General features: G+C 36.7%; 1 protein-coding gene across 16 annotated transcripts in view; it reads left to right on the top strand.

Moving 5' to 3' along the window:
• Nucleotides 1–24,136, top strand: part of BBX (BBX high mobility group box domain containing) — a 276,803-nt gene that overhangs the window by 191,584 nt on the left and 61,083 nt on the right. For all 16 annotated transcript variants that reach the window (XM_032299188.1, XM_032299204.1, XM_032299203.1 and 13 more), the window contains 4 exons: nucleotides 2,252–2,447; nucleotides 6,347–6,414; nucleotides 18,083–18,163; nucleotides 21,394–21,468. In XM_032299188.1, the coding sequence (XP_032155079.1) occupies nucleotides 2,252–2,447; nucleotides 6,347–6,414; nucleotides 18,083–18,163; nucleotides 21,394–21,468 (420 nt within the window). The remainder of the gene's footprint in view (nucleotides 1–2,251; nucleotides 2,448–6,346; nucleotides 6,415–18,082; nucleotides 18,164–21,393; nucleotides 21,469–24,136) is intronic.

The raw sequence follows: 24,136 nt of genomic DNA, 5'->3' as shown, positions 1-24,136 counted from the left end.
TGAACGTCTACATTGAGTTTAAGAATCTGCGAGATTAACATTGTGATGCAGTGACAGAGTGTTGACTCATAGTAAATTGTTACTTTTTTCCATAAAACTCCACGAGCTCCCAGCCTTTCTCCTGCTCTCTCTTACTCCACTCATATAAGTAGTTGGCCCTTTTGCAGACCCATTGTGAAACCATTTTTCCTGCCTGAGCCAGGGAAGCCATGGTCCAGCCTTATGGACTATGTGTAAAAAGAAATAATATATTTGTGTAGGAAACTGAAGTGTAAGCAATATGAAGATAGGGACTCTAATTCATGTTCTTTTCTCTCTCCAGTGCCTGGCAAATGTCTGTCATATAGTCAGTGCTCACAGAATGTTTGAGATGGGGGTCGGTGGATGGAATACATGCAAAAGAAATTATGATGTAGTGATTATAACTTCTCTGTGTGATTTTTGGCACCAGCTCCCCCTTATAAATGAGTTTAAGCTGGACTCTATTGGTATGGTTGGTACTTTAAAAATACTTGATACTGGCAGTCATTCTAGTGACACCTGTCTAGAATCTTTCATAATTATGACTTCCTTCTGAAAAACTTGAAACTACCCCCCAAAAATAGATAACTTTATTTCTCATGACAGATATGTTAATCAATTTGTTTGAAAGTCTTTTGACACTTTATAAAGCGGTGACCTTTGTTAAAGTGACTGTTCATCTGACAAACCCGGCCTGTGTGCTTTTACTGGGACACAATAATGATGCATGTGTCTGCTACTTCCATTTTCACCTCATCCTACCATTTGTCACTTTCCACTTTCAGACAGCAGGCAAAGCTATTTGTCTGCCTCAGCTTAATATGTAAATCCCTCATGCACATGAATGCACTGTAGTAATGGATCTCTTGTATCACATTTGATACCCCCTAACACATTCTGGTTTTTGATGGTGAATTCTAGTTTGGCCTTGTGTCCAAGTTTAATTATTTTTTGTAAGAAAAGTGGGATTGTATTCTACAGTTTTTTTATGCTTACCTTTCTTCTACATATATCCATGTATCAACAGGCATATACATCTAATAGGTAAAAGAAAAAAAGGATTATTCAGAAAGATAATGTGAAATAATTCTATACCATTGTCTATTGACATTGCGTAATTATCTACTTTACAATGTTCATTTATATAATTTAAAGGGAAATGATAGGGAAAAAAGTATATCCTTGGTGAAAGGAAAGGATATACCAAGGATAAAGGACCTTTTTCAAATGATTGGGTAAAATTAAAAGCTGGAGGTTATACTGAGTTAATATCACACATTAAGTTACCGTTTTAAAAGACAAGCTTATGGGGTTGAATGAATTGTATTAATTGAGTAAAATATCTGGCAATAATAAAAAAATTGAATATATGGAAAATACATTCTTAAGAGGTAACTTTTGGCAATACGTAACTAATAGCAATAAATGTATTTTCTTTCGTGTTACTGTCATGCAAGAGATAAGAGGTAGCAAAATTGAGAGACAGGGTAACAGGAGAAAGCCACAGAAAAATGAAGGGGAGGGATGTTGTCACTGAAGGTTGAAACCTCCAAGTAGGACATAAGATTTGTGATGGATTATTGCAACATCACATATCAGTGCTCTTAGAGCTTGTTTATATATTCAGTTGTGTATGCTCATTATAGACCCCTGGCCCTGTGGCAAGTGTGGTTACACTTTATAAGTGGAGGAATTAAGACTAAGAAAGGTTAAACAACTTGCTTGATGTCTACAGCTAGCTAAAGAAATGAGTGATGTGCTATGCACCACTGCTCCAGTAACCCTAGGCACTGGTGGTATTATTCTCAGTTTGTGGAATCTAAGGTTGAGGCCCAGAGGAGCTACCTTCTCTTCCTTGGTTGCTGTAGCCCTAAGTGGAAGTGTGAGGGTTTGAACCTGCTTCCGTCTCCAGAGCCCTAGACTCATTTCATTATAAACAACTCCCTCTCCTCATCAAGGTCAGAGAGCTTTTTGGATATTGTTTTTTAAAGTTGAGGATCAAACAATACAAAGTATTCAGTCTCTGAACCCTCATCCCGCAAATGGATTAGGTAACTCCATGTCCTATCTCTAGAGCCCTATGCTGAGAGTGTCATTCTTCTGCAATGAGAGCCACAGAAGTCACTGAAAGTGTTTTTCTCAGTTGTTAACTAAAAGGGGAATGAGGTAACGGCTATTAGAACTTTTTCAATCTGCTTGTTAATTAAAATCTGCTGTCTTTTCTTTATAGTATAAAGATGCATTTATGAAAGCAAATCCTGGCTACAAATGGTGTCCTACCACAAACAAGCCTGTGAAATCCCCAACACCCACTGTCAATCCACGAAAGAAACTTTGGGCCTTCCCATCTGACTCTTCAAGAGACTTTCCAAGCCCCAAGAAAGCAAAGACTGAAGAAATGCCTCAGCTTAACTTTGGAATGGCTGGTGAGTTGAGACACTATTTCCACCTGTTGTTTAAGGACAGCGCAATACATTTAGGCAGCATTTAAATAATACAGAGGGCAAGGGGACAAAATTTATGACCGCTATTAAGCAGTGGCAAGGATAAAGCATATTTTCAAGCATTGGATCATGATATATATAGAATACAGGTAATTAACAAAAGGATATATAGACTCAGTCATTATAAATATATGTCATTATAAATACGTGTGAATTCCTGACATTGACAGTATGGAAAAGTCGACAGCAACATGGAGATTGTCAGGAGCCTAGGAAACTTTATGTTCACAAAATAGCTTATATGCACATACACGCTAGTAATCCATCCCAGTATGCACCTTAGTTATCATGCTACTTAAAAAGCCACAGTCATGTAGGTCATCTGGGTATTGGAAACATTGAGGGCAAGACTATCAACAAGTACATCACAAATCTGACCTGGATCTGACAGCTGTGTCTTAGAACTCCCATCCTATCCCCTCCTCTCATGTCCATTCCTATAAGGGTCAGAAAAATTTAAAATTCCAGATGGTGCCATTTGTTATGGGACCTTTAGTACTCTTTGGGCAGTAAGGTATGCTAAAGCATTTATTACCATGAAAATACTTATATTCACCCTACAAGTGGCTCTGTCTTCCTTAGCTATTGTAATGCAGTCAAAAGAGGAGTTTGTGAGATGAAATTAGGAGATGAGCAGGTGACAGGAAGTGAAGTTGCAATTGAGCTATAGGGTTCCTATTTTGGTATTAGAAGCAAATTTTATTTGAAATCAGAGTATTGAACCATTTGCATATGGAAAGGTTGAGAGAAGAGGTTGAGTGATACTGTGATAGCACTTTTTTTTTAATAACCAATAACTTCTACAAGGCTTTATGGTTCAGTGTGTGATTCATAGTATAAAAAGTATGTGGCAGTATTCTATATAACCTACAAAAACATTCTTTTAATCAGTCATGTGTGGTGGCATGTGCCTATAGTCCTGGTTACTTGGGAGACTGACATGGCAGGATCACTTGAGTCCAGGAGTTCGAGGCTGCAGTGAGCTCTGACCTCACAACTGTACTCCATCTTGGGCAACAGAGCAAGACCCTGCCTCTGAAAAATGAAGTCTAACATAGTGGCAGCATTCCGTGGTGGGATGGGAGAAGGATTCAGGTGATTGCTTTGTGGGTAGCATACACTATCTGTAGTGTCATTCTAAGTAAGCTCCCCAAATGATGCTTCTACATGTCCCAGAAGAATCAGACAGAGATATCTGTCCTTGCTTTAGCTGCCACTTAGTACTTTCTAAAACATCTTATTGTCAGAACCCAGAAAGAGTATATAGATGACTGACTTCCAGCTGAATTCGTTTGGCCATCATTTAACATTCATTGTTTTTTCTCCCAATTCTCAATCTAGATCAGGCTATGTAGTTTGTTGTTGTTGGCTTTTTTTTTTTTTTTTTTTTTTGCATACATCTGCTCTCCACAAACCATATAACTACTGTGGGTGAACTGCAGAAAGCTATGAAAGATATTTTTTTTGTAGCACCGTTTCTGACACTTTATTCATCTGCCTTTTACCTGCAAATTGAAAGTCGAACCCAGACTTCAAACAAGATCTTTACAGATCAGTGTTTAAGAGCAGTGTTCTCAAAGGGAAGTACAGGAAAGAAGGAAAACACCTTTCTTCCTTGCATTTATCTCATTTTATAATGGCTTGTGCTATATGTTGGAAATCCATGTTCAGAACTCTTGATAGGCTTGCATATAGTGGATAACATTGACCTGATATTTCCAGGTATGTTGCTTTTCAACAAGATGAAAGCCAACTAATTTGGCTGTAATTAAAACCTGGTGCTTAGGCATCTGAATCTAGGAGATAATAGAGGACTTCTAAATGCCAGATTGTTTCCCTCAATATGGAATCTCTTTTGTTCTGTTTGTCCATTAGTCCTTGTCACATGACATTTTGCAATTTTTGAATAACCCCAAATTGCCACATGTATGATTTCCAAGGAGGGAAAGCTTTGTAGATTATAATTTAGTGCAAGGCCTTTCATTGAATTTCACTAAAGAAAGCATCCTATGTATGTGAATATGTTTTGATAGTTCTAAATAACATTATGTAAGTATGAATTAATATAAAAGATATTGGTAATTTCTTGGCCTATGTTTTATTATCCATATAGCAAACTTCTTGCAAAGTCACATTGGTATATAAATTATCACGTAATCGTGTTCCTATTTTACTTTGTAATTTGAACTAACACATTTTTATCTTTAGAAAGCTATCATCTAATCCTCCTGATCTCTAGGATAACAGCTGCAAAAGTATTTCTCTTTTAAAGAACCAAACTAAACTTTTACTTTCTACTAAATTCATTTCCCTCTCTTGATTTTTAGGTAGATTTAAGATCTATTTCAACAGCCACAATAGTTCTTAAATGTAACATTTAATTAAAGTTGGGGTCTTAAAACAACACTGAAGAGCCTTGTTTCATCAATTAAGCTACTGTTTGTCTGTGTATTCTCTGTGTACGTCTTCCTATGTGTCTGCCTTCCAATGTTGAGCTATTTTTTCCCCTGATCTTTTGGTAACATAGTCTTTCCTCTAATACCCTCTTTTCCCCATCTCTGTCTCTTTTTTTAACTACCTTAGAATGTTTTTTAAACTGTATATAACATATAATCAAAGTTGCTTTATGAGTTCCTAAGACAGGTTGTATACAAAGATGTACTTAAGGACATATCTTTAACCCAAAAACGAAAAGAAACAACTGAATTTCTTTGTGCAACATTAGGATGAATCCTCATTTTCAATTGTAGATTCCTAAAATTAAATAAACATTGATTGAGGACCTTATATGCACTAGGAGAGATGCTAAGTTAGGCATTTTGACGTATGTTCTTTCATTACACTTCTGAATTTTAATTCAAGACAGACTTACAGGACACAGGTCCCTTTTCTTTGATACCTTCTTTGTTTTTATTTATTTTCTATTTGTTCATTTAACTTTGTAGAGACAGGATCCCACTCTGTCACCCACGCCTGGAGTACAGTGGTGCAGTCTTAGCTCACTGTAGCGTCGAACTCCTGACCTTAAGAGATCCTCCTGCCTTGGCCTCCCAAAGTGCTGGGATTATAGGCATGAGCCACTGTTCCCAATTCTGCTTTCTACTTTCTTTGTTTAGGTACAACCTGGGTCATAGATCCACCACTTTGCTGTTTTTATTTTCCCCTTCTGTTTATATCGATTGTTGAGATAGTGAAAACAAAGATCTTTGGTGACATAAAAAGCATTAATTTTATACCTTGAAGGTATTTTGGGCAAGTGTTTGACTACCCCTAAAATGTAAAATGTCAAAAACATATCAGTTAATCTAAGTTTATTTCGAACGCTTTAAAGAAAGGTTATTTGAATAAAACCTACTAGATTTTGGAAACCTGATTGGAAAATTTCTTTCTGATAGCCTATTTTTTTTTTTTTACATTAGTTCTGATTTCACATGGCAGAAGTCATAATTTGAGAATAACAATCTAAAACTTCTTAGAAGACAAGCAGAAACACTCTTTTGTTTAAAAAATCTTATCTAAACTCCCCAAGCAGCAAGAAAAGAAGCATTACATTAGGAGATAAATGTTACAAACAGCAATGATATTGAAGAAAGTACTCTTGGGATAGTGAGAATAGAGGGGTATTCAAGAGGCTCACAAAGTATGAGCACTAAGAACATATATGCCATGTTACTGTTGCATAAAGAGTTTTTTAAAGGCCTTTGTAAAAAGTTATATGTGGTTCTGTTGGATTTCTGATTGCTAGTCTCAGTGAGTATTCTTTTTGACTCTGTGGATTGTATGCACTTCATGCTTATAAGTTGATGTCTTCACTTACATAGATCCTACTCAAATGGGAGGCCTGAGTATGCTGCTGTTAGCTGGAGAACATGCTCTTGGCACACCAGAGGTAAGCCAGTCCTTTTCCATCTCCACTCTGCTCTTGTGGCGGGTTGGGAACACAGCTGTAGTCTGTTTACATTGTTCATTCTACATTTTCACTGTTTACAGCTCATGAACAAACTGTATAATCTTCTTCTTTATGATCTTTCTGTGTATCTTGTGTGTTGAGGGTAAAAAAAAAGTGGTGTAAATAAGGCCACAAGGCTATAAACACAAGTCAGATTCTGAGGTTCTCTAAACCTCCAAGTTAGGTTGTAGTAATGCAATGTATAGATCATTGGTATTTGCCATGACTGTGCCCTGGTTATGTCAATTGGGTGCTGTAATTCATTTATTCAAAACATTCCCTGCTTTGGTGATGTTCACTTGCTAGTAGAAAGATGATAGCTAGAAATATGCAACTGTCAGTCTCTCTGGTACCTGAATAATTCCAAAAAGCTGTTTTGAAAATTAGGAAACATGGCATTTCAGGATTCATTCTTCTTTCCCGCTCCAACTTGCTGCCCAGGCTGGAGTACAATGGCATGATCAGGACCTCCCAGGCTCAGGTGATTCTCCCACCTCAGACTCCTGGGTCATTTGGACTACAGGCATGTGCCACCATGTCCAGCTAATTTTTTTTTTTTTTTTTTTTTTTTGAGACAGGGTTTTTCCACATTGCTCAGGCAGGTCTAGAACTTCAGGGCTCAAGTAGTCCACCTGTCTCAGCCTCCCAGAGTGCTGGGATCATAGACGTGAGCCGCTATGCTCAGCCTGTTTTATTCTTTATAATGGAAAAAGGACCTAGGCCTTCATGACCTTGGTTTTGTGATCTAGTTATTGGGCTGCTTTTGCTAAACATTTTTAGGGTATGATTTTGATGGGCGGGTAGTGGCCGTTAACCATGCACAGTCTGCATTTGTAGAATTCCTCTATTTCCCAGAGACATTTAACAGAGGCTAGTTGGATTAACCGACAGCTGATATTATTTTGCCACACTCAGGTTTTTGAGGTGGAAATTTTTCAATCCCCAACCACACTTGTTGTTTAGGGCCAAATATCAATGACTCAGTTTTATTTTGGGTTATATTTTTTACTTTTTAATTTTAGTTGTGATTATGTCATATATATTATACCTGAAAGCTTTTGAAAGAATGGTTTTTGTAGATATACATTTAGGTAATAACCTATTTACATTAGAAAAGGTTTTTATTTTTTATAGTTTACTTTTGGGATCCATAGTTGTTGACTATTCAGTTTAACAATTATTTTGATTCTGTTCACTTCAGTGTAGCAAGAAATGTGTAAATGTGTTTAAAAAATGCACTAGTAGTTATTTACATTGTGCTACTCTTCAGCTGAAAAAACATACATGCCACTTGGTGCCTTTGCATATCATTCATCGTGTTAGTAGTTTCTAACATAATAGCATTGTCAGGCGTCGTTTCACTTTCTAACACATTGCTGCTACCTCTTAACTATCAAACTCTCACTCAGGTGTAGGTTGTCTCAAGCACAAAGGTGAATATTGGAGTAATAATAGGCATTTGACCTTTCAACACGTCTGACTCATATGATTTCCAAGAATGCATTGTATTGTGAAAGCCTGCATCATCTTTCTTAACTGTTTAGATTATCGTAGTGTTTCATCCCCAACAGCTATTTAATATTCTTTTTAACCTTCAGGTACAAATGTAAACAAGTCAACATCTGTAGAATGCATGGATGCTAGTCAAAGAAAAGCATGCCTTCTTTTCCCCTTTTGGCTTAAAGTTTGCCTTCTGAGCTCTTTTCAGTGGAAAGTTCTCCTTCTCCCTCTTAAGAAGGCAGAGTTTTGACACATGCAACTCAATGCAGTGGTGGACCTTTTATCTCTGAAGTGGAAATGTTTTGGAAATTCTCCCAGCACTTTGGGAGGCCGAGGCGGGTGGATCACGAGGTCAAGAGATCGAGACCATCCTGGTCAACATGGTGAAACCCCGTCTCTACCAAAAATACAAAAAATTAGCTGGGCATGGTGGTGCGTGCCTGTAATCCCAGCTACTCAGGAGGCTGAGGCAGGAGAATTGCCTGAACCCAGGAGACGGAGGTTGCGGTGAGCCGAGATCGCGCCATTGCACTCCAGCCTGGGTAAAAAGAGCGAAACTCCGTCTCAAAAAAAAAAAAAAAAAAAAAAAGAATCAAAGAAAGCTAAATGATTGAAAGAAGGGAAACATAAGGGAGAAGAGAATCTATGCTAAGGAAGAAGGTGGTGGCAGTCAGGTCTTTAAGAACCACTTCAGAGGACACAATTCTTTCTTCATATTCAGTATTTCCCATCTCAGAGAGATTTAGGCCACTATTGAAAATAATGTTGAGATATTTAAACAGCGAAAGTTGTATGAAATAATGCTGTCTCTAAATACAGTTAGAGTATTTACTTCACAGCTATCAGTAGCCTGCATTAGCACCTGAATTTCTATGAAAAGTCTTATTCCAGATATGTAGATATAATAATAGAACTTGAAGGGCTTATGTGCATAGGCAGATGAACATGAGACAAATGTAATAAATATGTAGTTACGTTTTCCTAAGAAAACTAGCAGGATAATGAGATGAGAGAAATACAGAAATTTCATATTTCTGACATTTAGAACAATTCCTGTGAAGTCTGTTGATACTGTGAGGTAAGACCAAAGTGACATTTTACAAAAATTCTGCCACCAAAAAATGGTCTAATCATAATGGCTTTTTAAAATGCCATGACAGAACCCTTATTCTGAAATATTGTTCTTAAACGGAGATTTTCTTTTGCGCATTGACCTGAGACCTAACCATATAGAAAAAGTCCTCAAAGGCTATGTTTTTAAATATGAAAATTTTAACATAGGGAATAGATATTTTTTAAAATGCAACTCTAGGAAGTAGAGAGGCTTACTGTAACTGAAACAATAAAGTCCCAGATTGAAAGCTTATGCCATTTCTTAGATCTACCCCAAATGCTCTTAGAGGTTTTAGACAGAAATTATAATATCTTGAGATATCAACGGGCAAATAATAACAAACGAAATGTTTGTATAGTCTCTTTTTTCTGTCTTCTGTTCAATTCTTAATCTACCATAATGGATTTTTTGCATTATTATTATTTCAACATTTTTTTATGTGCCACTGTTACTAAGCCTAGCATGATTCTGTAGTCTCATTGTGGTAACTGTGTGATAAAGAAAATTGATGCATTTTGATAGTTTGTCTTGTTTCTTTTATTTTCACATAATTGGCCTTGTTTTTTTATACACAGAGTACATTGAAATGCATAAATTATTTAAAACAATGTTGGTTGTTACAGAATTTATTGATTGAGGAAGCAAAATCAATATATTGAACAAGAAAGACATAAAGGAGCGACTCCTGGCTCCAAGTAGCAGACTAAGCATGTCACTACTGAGACCTTATAAAATAGAAGCATAGAAGTATCATTAGTAAATAACCCCATAATAATAAAGGAAATGGAAAGGAGTGTGTCCAGTGAATATGAGATTACAGCAAATTATTTAAATTAGAAATCAAATGTAGTTGTCCAATCAATAAAATGTAAGTGCCAGACAAAAGTAGGTTGGCAGGGAGCTGCAGCAGAAGTGAGAGCCTGTCTGTTCAGTAGAATGCCCAGAAGTTTAAGCGAATAGCTGCTTTTTTTTTTTTTCAACTTTAAAGAACCAGAAATAAAAATGTAGAACAAATAAAAGTAATCATATTCACATCAAACTCAGGGAAGAACTAATGAGAAGGCAGAGAATAAAGCCCTTATGTTTCATACTAGAGAGTTCTCTAAGGATGAAAATACAATAAATAAAGTATAAGTATTTGATCTAGATTTTCTAGAAGTAATCTCAAGGACTAAAAATCTGTTATATGTTAGTTACTTTAATAATAATGGAAAGTTAAATTAATTTTAAAAATAAAGGCAGGGAGTGATATAATTCAGATTGTGGAAGGGGCAGTTATTCATGTATAATGTATACAATAGCTTGGATTAATCTCGGGAAGGATGACATGTAGTATCAGACCTAAGTGAGCAACATAAATTCATCTTAGCTAGAGCTGAAAGGGAGGGGTGGTTGGAGACATGTAGGCTATAAGTTAGGCAGAGTAATTATAGCTGATGAAAAGCTTTGAAGGTGTCAATATCTATGTAGTTGAATGACTGAAGCCAAGCATTCAGATATATGGGTAGTAACTTAGACTTTGGGCCTGTGATTTTAGAATGCTTCTTTGGAGCCAACAGATATGACAGTATTGATCAAGACATTTTTTTCTTTGCCTTCCATCCTATGAAATAGAGCTAATAATAATAATACCTGCTTGCCTTCCAATCTCAAGACTGCAATGAAGATTAAGTAAATAAAACCCGTAAGGTACTTCTAACTCTCCTGCAAATAATTCTTATATAGGTATATAATACTATTACCATTAGTTATTCTAGGCATTTCGTATTCAACTTGCAAGTTTAAATTGTATCAGACATTTCTCCCACAAGCTGTAATATGCTTTACCAGCAACATGCCCGCCCGCACGCACACACACACACACACACACACACACACACATACACACAGTCTTTGTCCATTGAAAACTTAGCAGAAGTTATAGTTGCAGTTTACTCTCTTTATCACCAGGTGCTCAAGAAGGAGACAATTTTTTAATAGCTGGGAGAAATCAGTATAGGAAGTCCAAAGTCAGCAGAGCAGCTGAGTTAGTGTCAGGTTAGTGAAGAAGATGCTAACAGATGATGGCACACCTCCATAAAAGAACTGTAAAGGTCATGTTTTCTGAGAATTGAACAGTGTCGAACTGTGTTTTTAAATGTAAGAAAATAAACTGTGTAATTAAATGTAAGAAATGTCTTTTCTTACATTTAATTACATGGCAAGTGTTTATTGAATGCCTTCTATGTGTAAGGCATGTCAGGGAACGAACCAGATAGATTGCATGAAGCTGATATTGTCTTAAGGTTCAAGTTTTAAGATATAGCAAATTCTTTACATGATACTTCTAGCTTAAAAGGAAATCATATTGATTTTCATTTGTTCACCATGATCTGCTTGTTTAAAAATGGCTAAAACTTATGTATCAAAATTTCTGAAAATCCCAAAAATATAGGTTAAATATTGCTTATTCAAAATGTTTGAGACTAGAATTGCTTCAGAGTTCCAGTTTTTTGGTGTGTTTTTTGTTTTTTGATTTTGGAATATTTGTATTGTCCTTACTTGTTGAGCATCCCAAATCCCAAAAATTGAAATCTGAAATGCCCCAGTGAGCATTTCCTTTAGCATTATGAGTTGGCACTCAGAAGGTTTCAGATTTTTTTGAGCATTTTAGATTTTTGGATTAGGGATACTGAACCTGTAATAAATATATTTTGCCTTGTAAGTTTGTAATAGTAGTCTGTCACCTCCTCCAGGACGTCCTTCATGATTTCTTGAGCCAAATTTAATTCCCTCCTTACCCTAATCTCTTATATCCTATTTTGTTAGTTTTATAACACTTGATTGTATTTAGTTTTATACTTTATTATGAACTCTATAATAAAAGTCATAATAAAAAATTTCATATTGTATTATATGTAAGTATTGTCTCTAGAAGACTAAGAAACTTGGGATCAAGAACAACTGCTAGATTTAAACTACAGCAGGTCCACTCACTTGCCTGGAGATTACAACTAACATGTATTGAACATTGCCTCCAAGGCTCAATTCTTAAGTGTATTATATAAAAGTAACTCTGAATCCTTGTAACAATTCTGAGTTAAGTCTTATGTACCTTATAAGTAAATATTTACCCTTAGGTGAGGAAACAGAGGCAGAGAAGGGTAAAATATAACAGCCCGTGATGGTGCGGCTACAAAGTGGCAGAACTAGAATTCAACCCAAGAGGACTAGCTTCAGTCTTCTGGCAGCGCACAGGGGCCTTGGTGGGTCAGCCTCTGCCCACCCAACCTTAGCTCTGGCCACTTCTGTGGCGTCCTGGGCTGCACCCTTACCGAAGCTCATCGCTGCCACAGCAGGGGCATTTCGTGGGTGCTTGCTGGGGCTAGGCACTGTTAACAGTGTTAACAGTTGACATGGGGTCTCTCATGCTCATTTCATCCTCTCAAGAACCCTATGAGGCTACTTTATTGTTTTTCCCATTTTATAAATGAGGAAACTAGGTCAGAGAGGTGAAATAACTTCTCAAAGGTCATGGAATGAGGAACTCAGGATTTAAACCCACCTTATTTTTCATTAAATGATGGAGATAGGCAAAATCTGAGACAGAGAAAAGTTTATTTTTACCAGTATTTGTTGAATAAGGGAATGATTATTTCCACATCTTAAATACTGAGTTTTTAACAATTTTAAACAAATAATAGATTTAGATAAAATGGAAAATTTTCATCTCTCTTTATTCTAATTTTTAACATCAGTGAAATGAGGCAGTTCATTTTCCTGCCTCTTGGTGTATTTGAATTAATTAGATATGTGCCTCCTTTAGGCTACCATATTTGGCTATTCCGGAACACTTCAATCCATTGAATTTCACACTCCTTGCTGCAATTCCTACCTGTACCTCATCAAAATTTTATTCCTCTCATAGTTTTATAGCTGACTTAAATTCTACACTGAAAAGGAAATGGGCTCTGTGAGCTTTCTCTTTTCTTGGGTGGCTCCCCCTTTATGTCACTCTTACTGCCCATTTTGGCTGGACCTGCTCACCCAGCCAAAGAGCTCAGCTCCTTTCGTCTGTCCACAGTGGGGCTCAAGCCCAGAGAATTGGGTCCTTTTACCCAGCTTGATTGACAATCACACATCCTTCATGAGTCCGTAGGCTGCACATTGATGAACTTGGGTATGCTCCTTGGTCTCTCAGAGATGAAGGCAAAGGCAGCGTGGAAGGTGGGCAGAAAGAGCTGGGCTCGAAAGAGGAGGGTGGAGAACAGGAAGATAAAGGAGGCATCCTTCCCAAGAGAGGTGTTGTTATTGTCTATTAGGTTGTTGTTGGAGAGCACATTGATGTACACTGTTGCGTTTTATTCTCATAGTTTCCTGTGAAGAAGGCAAGTAGGCAGAGTGGCATTGTTACCTACTTTATCAATAAGGAAACTGAGGCAGAAAGGTGATCTGAGTTATCTCAATTGCTACTGCAGTTATTTTTACAACTGGCCTGGAGTCTGTTCTGGACCTCCATACTAGCGCTCAGCCACACAGATTATAGTGTTAGGAGAATTTGACTCATGGAGTAAAATCAATACTCCAGCAGCCCCGAAACCCTGAGTAAAACCAAGGACATCTTCTTCTATTTAACCAGAGGACTCAACATGTATTCTGCTTGTGGAGCACTTGACTCTGTGGTGCTGTTCAGTTATGCCCCCCATGGCAGCCCAGGACTCTTCACAGATGTAGTGCACTGCTCATGTTAGGTAGCTGAGCCCAGGGCTTTAGTAACCAGCTTCTCCTTTAACTCTCAGGTGGAATAATCTACCCCCAAACCATCTCTTCTCATAAAAGACACCCCTGCCTCCGTCCAAACCTCCTTCTGTCTCTCAGATTTCCTCTTCCAGTGAAAGGCGTTAGCTTACCCTGCAAACACAGGCATTGTGTTTCTGACTGCTTTCCCTCACCCTGACATTTTTCCAGGCAATTACTGAAGCCTGGCAGTTACCATCTTTGATTCAGTTGGGGTCCCACATCTCAGCTGGCTCCTGCCTCCAGTCATCCCCAGCCAGCGTCACCCTGCACTCCACTCACAGAATTACCTGGCTACACACCTCTGGGACTGAAAACCTTGGCAGGCTCCCCACTGCCTCCAGCCCAGTTTTCCAACTTCTTCAAGTAGAATTGAGATTCTCCCACTACACTCCCGTGCATCTTATTCTTCAGCCACACTGAGAAAGTCACTTTCTCAAGCACACCGGGTTCTTGCCTTCATAATTTCCTACCTCCTGTTTCTGCATCACTTCTACACTTGTGAGAGAACTCCTGGTTTTCCTAAGGTATATCTTAGAAGTTACCTATCTTCCTTCCACCTGTCCCTACACAGAATGAAGGCTGCATCTCCCTCCTCCTGTAGACCTTGTAATATTTCACCATTATGCACTTACATTTTTGTATGTGTTGCTGTCCCCTGCACATGATTTGCAAGCAACTAAGGGTTGGGCACATTTCCTTTGGTCATCATTTTATTCCCTAACACATACTCAATACAAGTAGGATATGAGCTTCTTGAAAGTAGCAGTCTTTGTGGCTGGCATGTCATAGGTGCCTATTAAGTATTTGTTGAATAAGAGAGTAATCAATAAATGTTTGAATGAGCAAGAGTAGGAGCGTGTGGCTCACATACTACCAGTGCAGTACCCTTTTTGTTGATCGTGTTCAATACAATGCCAGCAGTGCATGGTTGTGGTCTTGTGCTTTGCCAAGTAAGGACAGGCTTATGATAACAACCCAGCTTTCCACATCACTCATGGTGCATGTAACTGGCTTGGTCTTATTTTATTTCAGGAAGCTAGTGCACTTTTTTTATGTATTCAATTTCACTATCTGAATTGCTCCTGTGAAAAAAATACCACATCATTGTAATTCTTAGTTATACTAATCACTCCCCTTCCATGGTTTTTGAGGATTATAGCTAAATCACAGAGAGGAGTGAATTTGAGGGAAATCAAATGAATATGTACTTAACAAAAATCCCTTTGGCTGTTTTCATTTTTGGGCGTATAGCAGCACCTAGTGGCTTTATCGATTATTTCAGAGACTATTTCTTGAAACAGCTTTTTGGGCTTTTTTCTCCCCTATTTAACTACTACTTATATAATATTTTTTCTTTCCTCTTAATTAATGAGAAAACTGGCTCTAGCATAGGAAGAGATATTACATAACTGATTATCCATAAAAAGTGTGCCCCACCCAATAAAAATAAGTAATTTAAAATACTTTAAATGCAGACAGCAAGATGATACAGCACAATATTTTAAACATTTTACAATGTCTGGAACCTTTTGAATAATAACATTACTCAAATGGGAGCCTTTTGTAGGAACTATTCTTTCTCTTTTATATGGATAGAATGTCTTATTTTTTAATCAAATGCATGTGTAGATCAGTGTATGTGCAGATATATACATTTTATAGGATGCCTTATTTAGCAAGTACTCAATAATGAATTCTTCATATTTATATTTGCCATGTCATTGAACAATTTTTGTATTTTGAAATTTTAGATTCCCAGAAGAAATATGTCTAACCAGTATCACACAGATTTCTGCCTTCTTAATAAATGATATATTTTACAATATTTTTTACCTTGACAACTTAGAATTATAGTTGTAAATAATTACTGCTTTCAACGGAAGCCTTCTAGAGAAGTTTGGGGGCTATTTTCCCTATTCAGTTTGTTTTAGACAGACTCCAGTGCTTTAGGAAACATTTGAATCTGTTCTTTGCAGCTTTTCTGTCTTCTGCTGCTGCTGCCATTGTTCCTTTCTTTCCCAATCCTCCTTTTTTCTTTTTCTTTTTTATGTCTATCCTCTTGACCTCTTTTGATATATTGCCTCTAGTCTTTTGTGTACTAGAGGGTTAGCTAACTGTAAAGCTTAGTACTAACCCAATTCTCCTGATTCCTAAGTTTGTACCATTTCCACTGTACTACACTGAAGAGTAAGAGTAACTAGGTTTTGAGAGAGGACATGGTCCGCTAGAGTAAAATGCACAGCATTAGTTCTTCTATTACTGTACTCCTGGCCAGATCACTGAGATTCTTCCTATTCACATAAATATGGAGAGAATTCAGTTAGTCAACAGATGCTCGTTGTGCACCCACCTTCGTCAGGTGCATGATAAGCACAAACGTGTAGACTTATGTGATTGCATGCTAAAATTGGCAAACCATGCGCAGGATTATAGATGCCTTCATAATTATGTGTTCAAATAGGAAGTTTTATTTAAGACCATCCATTCCTAAAACTTTGCAAAGGGTGTTATTTAACCTTTATATTTTATGACTTGATGTGTTGTTGTGGCCAAATAATCTATACATAACACTTAAAAGAAACTTGAATTTCTTCATGATGTTAATATGAACTCTAAGCCATGGGGAATTTACCTCCTCATAAATGGTACTATTTCTTGCGCATTGTGGGATCTGAAATAAGCATATATGTTATATAGACTTTTCGAAGTTTAGCTACTCTAAATAACACATTTAATCCTGAATATCTTTTATAGATTTCTGTCTTATGCACAACTATTTTATTAAAGTTTTATAAAGATATTTTATAATTTTCAGAAAGTCGTATGCTTGAATGTAAGTAAAATTTTGATTATTTACCAAATAATCAGGAGCCAAACAGATTTTTTTAATAAAGCAGAGAAGTTGATTTTTTAAAAATATTTCTAAATTATAAAGATACACTTTGTTCAGGTATTCCTTCTGATAAAAGAATTCCCAATCTTGTGGCTGCAAATTTCAGGATTTGTTAGCCACCTTTTTAGTGCATTTTGCGTCAAATAGCCAGTGACAATAGGAGAGTCAGGCTTTGCAGCCAAACCACAGGTGGCAAATTAGTTAAACCTTCTGTACTTTCACCAATGTGCTTGTCTCTGGGAGAAGGTGACCATTACTCTTTAAAATCCAAAGGTGACAATTAAAATTTCAAATGTTTGCTCCTGCCCAGTGGCCTGTGACATTGTTAGAGAAGCACATCCTCAATGTCTTAAGAGGTTCAGTGCGAAACTGTTTTTAGGAACGTAATCTGGGTGACTGGCAGCTCTTTCCATAGGATTTACCCATCAAGTATAATCACATGCAGCTATTAAAATTATACTGGAAAAGACTTAGTGATGCAGAAAAATGAATATTAAAGTTTTTTTAAAACAGAACATTCTGTAAATGTGTTAGAATATTCTATTTTTGTTAAACATTACCTACATACACAACTGGAATAATATATAAGAGTATTAACAGTACTTATCTTTGGGTGGTAACATTGTAGGTGATTTTTCTTCTTTGTTTTGGTGTGTTTTTTTTTTTTCTTCAGATTTTTAACAGTGAACTTAGATTATTTTGTAGTCAGAAAGCAAGTTATTAAAAAGTATTTGCACCTTTCATTTTTTCTTTAAAGTGAAAGATAATTTATTTTCCCTAGACTGTCTAATTTCATTATTCAGGAAAGTGGGGAACAATCACACTGAATTGGGATTGAAGAACTATATTCAGCTTTTATTAGTTCACTCCACGAATACTTGTCGAGTATCTACATTGTGCCCAGGCAGTGTTGGGGATAACACATTAAATAAAGCCCCTGGAAGAAGATGTACAATAGATCAATATATATGTCTTGTGGTAATCAGGGGATTTTTTAGCATTGGGAGAAGTGTTAAAATTACTTCATCTTTGAAAAGAGAGGGGGTTAGATCAGAGGAATAATGAAATTCTTCCCTCTCTAACATTCCAAAGCCTCCTGTGACTTTTGACTAACAGTTGACTACCAAAGTAATTGTCACCTAACTGCAAAAGTGGGTCAATATTAGCATTGAGATAAAAGAAGAAACGTATACCTTGAGAAAAAGACTTGATTGAAAGGTGATGTTTCTGTAACTGTTGTTGATAATGAAGATAGAGCCTTAAATGTTTACCTAACAGAGTAAATAGTACAAAAGAAAATGTGACATCTTTCTTTGTTTCAGGTATCCTCCGGCACATGCAGGCCTGATGTTTCAGAATCTCCTGAATTGCGTCAGAAGTCACCATTGTTTCAGTTTGCCGAGGTAACATACATACTACAATTGATACTTAACTAATGAGAAAACTGTAAAGTGGGCTTAAATTGGGGCCAACAACAGTAACTGAAAGCAATGAAGAACTCTATTCAGTTCAACCATAAGTGGGAAAATAGAGTCAAATTTTGGAAAAGATATTTTGGGACTCTTAATTAAGAAATAACTACATTTATGCATTTATAGAAGCTTATCATTAAAGTCGTAGTAAATATTATTAATCTTATTACTAATTTTTACTCATGGTTAGTAAGGTTAAGACTATATTGAATTACTGTTATAACAGTCATTTATTGGCGTGTTCATTTGATGAAATAGAAGACAGAATTGGCTCAGGATTATTGGCTATGCAACTAATCCATGCATTTCTTTTTCTTTTTTAAGTATACTTTCATCTTAATTGAAACTTGAGCCTGAGGTTGGCAGTTTTCAAAGTCATCGTTTGTCAGACTTGTTTAGCTCAATAGGTCTCTTGACATGGTTCAAAGAGATGGTGTAGAAAAGCACATTATCCTTGATATCAAGTCTAAAGTTTAAGACTGCTCAGAATATCTTAATTTACTCCAGAACTCAATATGAGCCCCCACTGATAAATTTTTTTCTTAAACTTTAAGCCACCTGGTCTTCCCTTGATCATTTGAATTCTCATTGACTAGACATTTTTCACCACTGTCATCCTTCCTGGTGTTTGCCCAACTGTTTTACTGTTTTGTATTGGGGGAACATTTTTTATTTTTTTTAGAAATAGAGTCTCACTCTGTCATCCAGGTGTATAGTGCAGTGGCATGATCATAGCTCATTGTTACCTGGAACTTCTGGGTGCAAGGGATCCTTTCATCTCGGCTTCCTGAGTAGCTGAGACTGCAGATGCATGCCACCATGCCCAACTAATTTTTTTTTCTTTTTTTTAGAAATGGGGTCTCACGGTGTTGCCCAGGCTGTTCTTGAATTACTGATCTCAGGCCATCTTCCCACCTCAGCCTTTCAGAGTACTGGATTACAGGGCATGAGCCACGACACTCGGCCTGCACTCTTTTTTTCAAGAGCAGTTATAGACATGTTAAATAAGATTGGTCCCTACTTTGAAAGCAGAAAGGCTTAAGAGACGATCCTTGAACCTTTAACAATCTAATGAAACCTCTAAAATTTCACAGGAAATTTTGGATATATTAGCATATGTACATTTTTGTGGCTTGTACAGCATATCTAAGATGCAGAGGGATCCCTCATCCTATTGCTTTTATATAAAAGGTCTCTAATCTGTCTCCAGGAGCCCCTATTTATGTTATTAGTTGAAATCTTTATCTTATATTAATTTATAATAACATCTCCCCCCCACTTTTTTTTTAAGAACTTCTGAGATACTTTTCACAAAATTGGATGGATTGTAACACTACTTCTATTTTGCCATTACCTGATTTAATTCTTAAAGGAATATATTATATTTAGGTATAACCTGCAATATTTATGTATTTCCCTTTATATAAAGTTTATTTTTTTTTAATTTTATAGAGGTTTGATAGGGATGAAAAGTCATGTCTGCAATAAGATTTACTGAGTTTATAATTCCTAAGACTTAAGAAAGATTTCTCTGGGTTCATTTTTGCAGTCCGTCATACTTCTACTTGGTAGTCACTTGAAATGACAAGATTCATGGTTTGACCAAGAAAAGTTCTAAAATTTTGTCCTTGAATGTCTTCAGAACACTTGGCTAGATCTTATAATGGATAAGGTGGTTTATTTCTACCTAGTTTGTTAAATTGGATTTGGTTGATATTTTTTCGTCTTACTGATATTTATTCTAAGAATACTTACCTGATTAGAAAGACCCAGTAGAATGAACTTTTCCTGATAGCTTCAGCAGTGAATACAGTTCATTACTCAGTCAGTCTCTCTGCTAATTTTTTTTTTTTTTTGTAGTTTTGACACGGGGTCTTGCTGTGTTGCTCAGGCTGGTCTTGGACTCCTGGGCTCAAGTGATCTTCCTACCTCAGCCTCCCAAGGCACTGGGAGTACAGATGTGAGCCACACTGTGCCCAGCTTCCTGATTCTTTCTCATTCCTAAACGTCACTTTCATACTGTATGGCTACATGGCCCCATTGTTTTTCTAACCAGTTTAACTAAAATGAAAAAAGCAGTTTTTGTGGTTAAAGGCTTATGATTAAAGTGGATTTATTGCTTAGTGAGTACCTTTTGATGGAGTTGTTGGTGAACACAGTTACTTGAAGGAAAAGACTTGTGGGATTGGGAATGACTGAAGTTATAAGGCCTAGGCTTTCTTCTCTGTGACCCACTTTTACCCTGTTTTGTAGCTGGATAAAAGCTTTTTTCACTTTGGAACCAAAATTACTAACTGACCTTGCTCTTAAAATGTCCTTGAAAAGTATTTCCTCATGTTCCTCTGAGCGAAGTTGAAGGAAGCTACCATAATTACCAACTGGAAACAGAAGGTCCCTTAGTTGAATTAGTTGTAGGGTGGCAGACTTCTGTTAATTGTCAGACACTAATGTGTGTGTGTTTGTGTTGGGTGGGAGGATACAGGTGCTGTAAAAGAAGAAAATGCTTTTCATATTTACTAAACAATATATTGAGTTCTGATGCCATGCCATATTTTATGGGTTGTTTTTTTTTTTTTTCACCACAATCCTCTAAAATGCGAATTATTGTCATCATCATCAATTTACAGTTGGGAAAAATAAGTCAGAAAGTTTAGCTGAGCTGCCCAAGGTCATGTTGTGGATAAGCAGCAGAGCAGATTCAATCCCAGATACCCTGACCCACATCCATATGCTTTGCCGACACTGCTTCACAGCTGCCTCTAACTAGAGAACAGCTTGCTTGGAAGGAGTGGTGTTGGAAGAGAGTGAGTGAGTGGCTTTACTTGCAGCTTTCAGCTTTTAATAATATACATTTTTTTCATTTTTTTAAGTAAGGAAATTTATTTCAACAGGTCTCCTTAACTGCTGTTTGATATATACCTGGTACCCTTACAAAAGACAGGGCAAATGAGCCATACTCAGTCTTTGTTCTTTATAATCACCTGTTTTTAGAAACATGGCCTTTGTCCTCCCTTATTTATACTGCTCTTCTAAAGGGGTTGAGAGTAATGACTCATTTTTAAATCTTTATCAGTGTCTATAGTTGAAAATATATGGCAGAATCTTACGATCTGATATGGAAAAATGTCATTGTGCATTAAAAACTACTTGTTTCCTTTCAGATATCTTCAAGTACGTCCCACCCTGATGCTCCTACAAAGCAATGTCAAACATCCGCCTTGTTTCAGTTTGCAGAGGTATGGCCTTTTTAAAATGCTTATTGGGCTAAGAAAACTTGTTGAGCTCAGGAATACTGGAATGGAGTTTTAGTAATGTATAGTGAACTTCAGGCATGCCTGTTGTCATTATTAACATAATACACATAACAGAATATATATTGCTTTTTTTGCTACCTCTGGTGTAATCATAGTCAAATCAGCTTCAGATTTTACACCCATTTTATAAGCATTCATTAAAGAGCTCATTCAGAATAGGCACTTACCAGTAATGTGTTTATTTCATTCTACCTTGTTTTTAATTTATTTTAAAAGCTTGGAAAAACTGCTGTCAACACGAAGGCCAGAGGGTTTCGATTTATTAAATTTTTCCAATAGTGAAATTAGATGCTATAATTCATGAATAACTCTTTCACAGTGAATGCAGTGGTGAATACGACCTGTTAAATCAGGTTAAATTAGCTTTAAGTGTGATATAGCTTCAGCCAGTATTTTTATTAGTATTTAATCCCAGGCTTAGATCAGGTCAGCTTTTGTAAGATCTCAGATTTCTTTGGCTTGTCAGCCAAAGAGAGCACATACCAGAGAGTAATTTTTTTTTTGGTTGGTATGCTGCAGAGACAAATCTGGTATTCTTAATTTTGCCACAAAAGCCCTGCCCTCAACCATATGCTCATTTCTAATGGGCACTATATGAAAAATAATAAAATGTATATAGTTTATGACAATAAGATGCTATCTGCTTTAGGTCTTTTCTTTTTTCTCTTTTTATCCCAACAGAAAAATGCATATCATAAACCAAGCAATTTTTTATAGGGTTGAGAGAAAACGACAATTGAATCACTTTGATTCATTTGAATAAAGAGTATTGCATAAATGAAATGTAAAATGATATCCTTTTGGCAGAAGAAAACCTAGCATCTTACTTTGAAAATGAGAAAATATTACTTTGGACTCTTAAATTAAAAAAAAAAAATGTCATTTCCTCTTGGGACAACTTGTGTCAACTACTGTGACTTTATGCCATTGGTTGGCCTGCTTCTGCATTAGGCTTCCCTGCCATAGTATTTGCTTAGCTGCTGAGGGCTGGTGTATAAGACTGGTAACGAAAATATATAACATTATTTCATAAAGAATAATTTGCTTAATTAATCTGAATAAATTAAGATTTTATTATGGTTTCCCATTACAATAACCAAGCTGTGACTTTCACTGTCTAGGGGAAACAGTTTTGTTAATAATACTTTCTTGCTTTCCTCCAGTTGCTGATGCCCATTTGTTTGATGCTAATAATCCTTCAGCGTTAAAAAGAAATGTTGGCATATTGACTAAATTTATTTTTAATGTTGATATCTGAGCCAGTTCTAACCAGCTTTTCAGAAGCATTTTTTTCAAAACAGAATTGATTTGCCACGTATTCTGTTGATTAAATTCGATACTCCATAGCATGAATATTAGAATGGTATTGGCTCATCTTTGACACATCTGATGTTTACATATCCACTGACTACCAAGAGTATTCAGCTTAATTTAAAATACCAGTATGGAGTATCTCAGCTGGTGCTGGTTCTAACAGTCATCACTGCTGAGCGTATGTTTTTGTTTTGGTTTGTTTTGTTTTGTTTTTGTTTTGAGACAGAGTTTTTCTCTTGTCACCCAGACTGGAGTGCAGTGGCACGATCTGGGCTCACTGCAAACTCCAGCTCCCAGGTTCAAGTGAGTCTCCTGCCTCAGCCTCCCAAGCAGCTGGGATTACAGGTTTTCACCACCACGCCTGGATAATTTTTGTATTTTTAGTAGAGACGGGTTTCACCATGTTGGCCAGGCTGGTCATGAACTCATGACCTCAGGTGATCCACCTGCCTGGGCCTCCCAAAGTGCAGGGATTGCAGATATGAGTCACCGCACCTGGCCGTGGTGATTATTTTATCAACACCATCATCAGATTCATTCAGAGCTCCTGAAGCCCTGCAGACAGCTCTAAGGAACCAGTTTGGTGGTGTAATAGCCACCATCCTGTGCTTCTGCAGGATGAGATCCCATGCCTTTCATAAACTAATTTGTCCTTGCTGCTCAGTACATTCATTCTTGAATGCATGAGATTTGGTACTTGCCTCTTAATTATGCTGAGTTTTTTTCTAGAGAAGAAAAAAACTTCTTACCTGAGAGGAGAGAGTCATGCAGGGTAGCATTTCTAGAGGTTGCGCCTCTGCTCAACACACTAATCTCCTGAGGACTCTTGGGGTTTTTAGTCATGAAGTGTAGACCAAAATATAATGGATAGTGTAAAAATATATGATTTCTGTTTTGCCCTAGAATGAGATGTAGTCCCCACAAGTATATAACTTTTCCTCCTTATATTTTGCAACCATTGATGATAGCCCTAGTTCCTCAGCAAATTAAATTTTTGTATCCTTGGCTGTTTAACTGTAAATGTTATATGTGTTTATCCAAGAGGAGTTCATGGTTCTCAAAGGATACGTAACCTCTCTCCTCAGTTTCCTCCTCTGACCCAACAGAACCCTAACTTTCCATCTTTAACATCTTGTAATCTGACCGCATTGTTAGACTAATATTGGGCTGGTTTTATTTAAGGCTAAATAAGAGCCAACTAGATGAACTAATAAAAAGATCTACTAAAATCTGTTATGACCTTACGTATTGCAATATAAATAGAATAGGCTATAAT

This window comes from Sapajus apella, unplaced genomic scaffold (genome assembly GCF_009761245.1).
Source record: "Sapajus apella isolate SASKATOON/1434 unplaced genomic scaffold, GSC_monkey_1.0 scaffold40, whole genome shotgun sequence".
Lineage (NCBI taxonomy): Eukaryota > Metazoa > Chordata > Mammalia > Primates > Cebidae > Sapajus > Sapajus apella.
Note: the sequence above shows the minus strand (reverse complement) of the source record. Positions and strands in the feature narration are given on the sequence as shown.